This window comes from Corylus avellana, chromosome ca2 (genome assembly GCF_901000735.1).
Source record: "Corylus avellana chromosome ca2, CavTom2PMs-1.0".
NCBI lineage: Eukaryota > Viridiplantae > Streptophyta > Magnoliopsida > Fagales > Betulaceae > Corylus > Corylus avellana.
The window spans coordinates 31,499,467-31,505,683 of NC_081542.1; the positions used below are offsets into that span (position 1 = coordinate 31,499,467).

At 37.4% G+C, this 6,217-nt stretch overlaps 1 protein-coding gene across 1 annotated transcript; it reads left to right on the top strand.

Annotated features, from left to right (window-relative positions):
* The first annotated feature begins 2,102 nt into the window (after positions 1-2,102).
* On the top strand, positions 2,103-3,746 carry LOC132172075 (tetrahydroberberine oxidase-like). The gene has a single exon (XM_059583508.1). It carries the CDS (start codon positions 2,106-2,108, stop codon positions 3,744-3,746), a length of 1,641 nt encoding a protein of 546 aa, XP_059439491.1. The 5' UTR covers positions 2,103-2,105.
* Positions 3,747-6,217: the final 2,471 nt, after the last annotated feature.

A 6,217-nucleotide genomic window follows, 5' to 3' on the forward strand; every position in this document is an offset into this window, starting at 1 on the left:
CACTCCATAAATCAATTAAATAAACTCGTTAGGAAAGCCACTTGTGTTACAATTAATATTAATTAAATAATCAAATTAATATAACATGTTTTCATTAAATCAACCTTTAGTGTGCATTGGGATTTGGGAATGAATTAAAGAAATAGAGTTCAAAAGCTTTACTTTTAAGTTTTCGTAAAAAGTGTATTTTGGTCATTTTCAGGTTTTTCGGATCCTTAAAAGCGCTTTCAAATTTTTTTACAAAACATGTACTTTTTTCCTTAAACAGACTTCTTGAGTGTTAAATGCACTTTTAAGCCCTTCAAACGCAAACCAAACATGCCCTAAGACATTGCCTCCAATCCTACTAGGTCGAAAAGAGTAGTTTGCTTTGGATCTACAATTAATTGATTAGCCATACCCTTGGTTAAAATTTACCAATAATGTTACTCTTTCAACTTACTTGGATTCAACACTTCTGAATTAGAGCAATAGCTATTGACTGTTGTATTGAACTTTAATAAACTAGTGATAAAATGATTAAATTTACCTATTGGTATTAGCTTAACTTTTTAGGATAAGTGATGATTTATCACAATAATAAAAGTCTTGAGTTCAAACCTTGTCACTGTCAATTTACTTAATATTTATCATTTCAATTAAATATTTCACGTGTTAGATTTCATTTGTCGAACCTAGCAACCAAGCCATCGGAGCTGAAATTTTATTGAAGATCTAATTTTAAAATATATGTGAAGATCTGCTGAGCGTGAAGTGATCAAAGCAATGAGATAAGCAAGGAACAAATGGAAGATAATGCTTGCATTTGAAGTACTCCATTGCCAAAATCTGATTGCTCCTTAACAGATCACTCAAGGAGAGTAGCCGGATTTATTGAACTTGAAGAAATTTAAACATATTTGGAATGACATTTCGAAACAATGACAGTTGACCAAAGAAAAATTTTGCTTAGGCCTTTTTTTTAATTTTATTTTTAACACGTTCACATAAGGGAAAAGGAAGGGAAATTCGAACTAGTGACCTCCGCTTTTTTATACGTGGTCTACAACCGATTGAGCTACCCCTTGGGAACCCTTAGGCTTTTTAAAGCAACTTCAAAGACAAAAAGTCCAATAACTTAAACTAGTTATATAATATGTAGATTGATAAAATTCTGCATTATTATAATGAAAACTGAGAGTGACTTCATCAACAGACTAATCCAGGCTATCCATCTACAGAGTAATATGAACATCTGTTTACTTAAGTTTGGTTTTCTCTTCTTCTTCTTCTTCTTCCTTTCTTTTTTTTTTTTTTTTTAATAAAAAAGGTTGGAGGAGTTCTTGGGCATGACCATTGGTTTTCTCCTTGTTTCTTTAAGAATTTGGATTCTTGATATTTTTTATTAAAACAACTCTAAGATCGAGTTCTTGAAATTCTATTATTCTTTTTAAAAACCCAATTGGGTTTTTATATTGGTCATTTGCGAAGGCTAATCTCTATTCCACTACATGTTTAAATACATTTCCAGTATCAGGGAACATCTCTTGCCTAAGTAAATAGCTCATATAAGGCTATTTCATGTACTCACTCCTATCTAGTAGGTAAAGCGGGACCCATGCCTCGCACTTCTCTTAGCATGGACCAGTTGAGTCTCACGCTTCGCCTAGAGCTAAGAGACAATTTGCACTATGTAGGGATCGAATTTAAGACCACAAGATGCACTCAAAGTCTGAGTCTTTTACCAATTGAGCCAACCCCTTAGAGTTTATGACCCAATTTAACTCTAGATACATAACCAAGCAGAAAATAAACCATTTTACTTCAGTGAAATTTGAAAATATGATCAACTAGATACTATAATAATCCAAAATTTATTCCTAAAAAACCAATTTGACTAAGAAAAATCAACGAATGGTCACAATTAAGAAAAATCAACGAATGGTCATAATTCTAGTGTCAAATATTGCTACGCAACTTGGGTTATAGAATTTTCTGGGTCGAATATTCTCTCTCCTTATCTAATTTTTGTTGTGGATAATTTGCAAACTCATGAAGCTCACCGATTTATATCAGCCTTCGATGGCAAGCACAAGCTTTTAGCACCCGAAGGCTTTCTCCAAAACATGCGAGGAACACAAATGGAAATGAAGCCTGTTGGTTCATCTGTGTTTCCATTTTTCTTGGCTCTCATTTTCTCATTTTTATGGGCAACTTCGGCTCACACACACCAAAACTTTCTTCAGTGCTTGATCCTTCGTTCTGAAAACTCCAGCTCAATTTCTGAAGTCATTTACACCCCAACCAACTCCTCATATTCATCCGTCTTACAATTCTCCCTACAAAACCCCAGATTCTCAACACCTGCCACCCCAAAACCTCTTGTCATTGTTACACCAACGCATGTCTCCCACATCCAAGCCGCCATCAATTGTTCTCAAACACATGGCATGCAAATAGGAGTTCGAAGTGGCGGCCACGATTATGAGGGTCTTTCTTATGTTTCAGATGTGCCGTTTGTCATAATTGATCTGATTAATCTTCGATCAATCAGTGTTGATGCAGAGAATGGCACGGCATGGGTTCAAGCTGGTGCAACAATCGGTGAAGTTTATTATAGGATTGCCGAGAAAAGTAGAACTCTTGGCTTTACGGCAGGACTTTGCACGACTATAGGCGTCGGTGGACACTTCAGCGGGGGAGGGTACGGCACATTGACGCGCAAATATGGGCTTGCTGCTGACAATATTATCGACGCGCAATTGATTGATGTTAAGGGTAGAATCCTTGACAGAGAATCTATGGGAGAGGATCTGTTTTGGGCGATTCGAGGAGGAGGAGGGGCGAGCTTTGGAATCATTGTTGCCTGGAAAATCAAGCTAGTTCCTGTTCCATCAACTGTGACTGTTTTCACAGTTAATCGGAACTTGGAACAAAATGCCACCAAGCTTGTTCACCGTTGGCAATATGTTGCAGCCAAGCTTCACGAAGACTTGTTCATCCTCGTTCAATTAACAAGTGTAAATTCCAGCCAAGAAGGGAAGAGGACCATCCAAGCTTCATTCAATTCCTTGTATCTTGGAGGGATTGACAAGCTCCTTTCATTGATGCAACAGAGCTTCCCTGAGCTGGGTTTGATGAGAGAAGATTGTATTGAAAAAAGTTGGATTGAATCTACTCTTTACTTTGCCGGATTCCCAAGTGACGAATCCTTGAATGTTTTGCTCAATAGGACTCCTCTCATAAGAGCCCCATTTAAAGCAAAATCTGACTATGTCCAGGAACCTATTCCAGAACTTGGGTTTGAAGGGATCTGGAAAATATTTTCCCAGAAAGAGGCAGAAACAGCTTTAATGATCCTGACTCCGTATGGGGGCAGAATGAGTGAAATCTCGGAATCTGCAACTCCTTTCCCACATAGAGCTGGTAATATCTACAAAATCCAACAGCTGGTGTACTGGGAAGAAGAAGAAACTGTGGCATCCGAAAGGCATATAAGTTGGATCAGAAGGCTTTACGGCTACATGGCTCCCTACGTTTCGAAATCTCCAAGAGGTGCATATGTGAATTCCAGGGACCTTGACATTGGAACAAATGGTAAAGGCAACACAAGCTATAGACGGGCGAGGATATGGGGTAATAAGTATTTCAAGAGCAACTTTGACAGGTTGGTGCATGTGAAGACTATAGTTGATCCTGCTAATTTCTTTAAGAATGAACAAAGCATCCCTCCTTTTTCATCTGGGTGGAAGAAGAGAGGTGATTAGAGGTATTTAGATAGAAAAAATTGTACTCAGGATTCAGGAATAACGCCTTTTTCTTTTTTCATTTTCCTCCTAATATTATAAGCATAGATAAATTGAGATTCAGGATATTATGTGAATTTCGAAATATAGATTGGGTTTCATAGGTATGAATCTTCTTGTGTATTTTAAAGTATTTATTTATGAGACCGGCTATATGTACATTATGTGCAGCCTATATATTTTGCGAATCAACCAATGAATTTGTGGAGTTGCACAAATCCAATTTATATATATTTTTTTCTTTGTAAATACATTCAATTACAAAAAAGAGGGGGTACAACTATATAAAAAGATGAAAGGGGGGTGATTTCCTAACAACAAATCCATTCAAAATAAACAATGCCAAAACTATATAGAAAGTATCAAATGTGTCAAAAAATGATTCTAAGACCATAGAAGACACGGACTTGTCTATCTTGGACATATGCCAAGAAATGTAAATCATCAAAGGCACTACAAGAAATTAGGTCTTTAGGGGCGACTCAAAGTCGCCCCTAAAAGTCCTAAAGTGGACGCTGTTGACAACAGCGTCGACTTTTCGACCCTAAAGGTGTCGACGCCAATAGTCCGACCCTAATGCTCACATGCACGATTATCAGCGTCCACTCAAAGTCGACCCTAATGATCACTTTTAGCGTCCACTTTATCGACCCTAAAAGTGGCAATGTTTTGACCCTAAAAATGATGTAAACAAAAGCTATAGTCAACGCTAATAGTCAACCATTAGCGTCCACTTTTAGTTAACCATTAGGGTCCACAAAAGTGGACCCTAATGGCCCTAAAAAAAAAAAAAATAACTATTAGCATCCAAATCAAAGTGGACGCTGATAGTTAACCATTAGCATCCACAAATGGTCCTAAAAAATTAAAAAAACAAACTAACTATTAGCGTCCACTTAGAGTCGACCCTAATGATCACTTTTAGCGTCCACTTTATCGACCCTAAAAGGCGCATGTTTTGACTCTAAAGATGATGTAAACAAAAGAATTAGTCGACGCTAATAGTCAACCATTAGCCTCCACAAAATGGTCCAAAAAAATATAAAAAAAAAAATTGACTATCAGCATCCACTTTTGAAGTGGACGCTGATAGTTAACCATTAGGGTCCACTTTTGTGGACCCTAATGGTCCTAAAAAATCAAAAAAAAAAAAAAATCTGCAATCGATCGCACTCAAGTGGGTGATCGATCGCAGCATCAGTAGGTTTTCAAAATTTGGCGATCGATCGCACTTGGAGTGCAATCGATTGCAGCATCAGTAGGTTTTTGAAATTTGGCGATCGATCGCACTTGGAGTGCAATCGATCGCAGCATCAGTAGGTTTTCGAAATTTTGCGATCGATCGCACTTGGAGTGCGATCGATCGCATCATCAGTAGGTTTTCAAAAGTTGGCGATCGATCGCACTTGAGCATCAGTAGGTTTTCGAAATTTTGCGATCGAGCGCACTCCAAGTGCGATCACTCGCAGCATCAGTAGGTTTTCAAAATTTTGCGATCGATCGCACTCCAAGTGCGATCGATCGCAGCATCAGTAGGTTTTCTAATGATTTCCAGTTCAAGTGAAGAACCATTGGTTTTGTTCACGCAAATAACATCAAAAGTCAACTGACTAGTCTTAGCAAAAAGAGTCACTAATAGAGCTTAGATCTTGAAGGCTTAAATATAGCATATTTGTAACTCTGACAAATGACAACTAAAAGGCCAAACTGCAGTCCATTCTTATCCATACAACACATATCAACTGATGTTAAAAATTAAACTTTCAGTCAGCTCATTATTTTCAACCCACTTAGCTTGTCTCAAGTGTCATGGAGAGATGAAGACCACATGAAATTAGTCAAAATACAACCACCAACCTCTTGTTGAATGTGGACACCGAAATCTCCAAATACAATGTTCCCAGACGCGTCTTTAGCATTAGTTTTCTGAAGAAAATTCTGCATCAGAAAACAACGACATACTGAATTTTACTCTTCATCTTGGGGAAAAATATAATGAAAAAGTTATAAGATCTATGCAATGCAATGAAATGAACACAAGCAGTTTTTCATAGTATTTCATGAAGCCAAAAAAGAACTGCTCAATTTAAATCACCTGATCAATTAATAGTATTCAACCCACAAGCGAAAATATGAATTCCTTACGTAACTCACCTGCCGTGCTCCCTCTACGACACAAATAACAGCCGAACCCTTTGTCTCAATTAGGTATTTCAGATGACTCAAAACACCATGAGGCCCGTGCAAATTAAAAGATACCTTAGATGTGCATATCAGTAGAATCAGTAATAGCTCACAAAGATAACTATCCAATTAATTGCTAGTAATAAGTACCTCATGAATCAAACATATGTCAATTTGTCCACTAGCTAGGGATGCATGCATAGCTATATATCTACTGCTACGGCCCATCAATTTCACAATGCCAACAC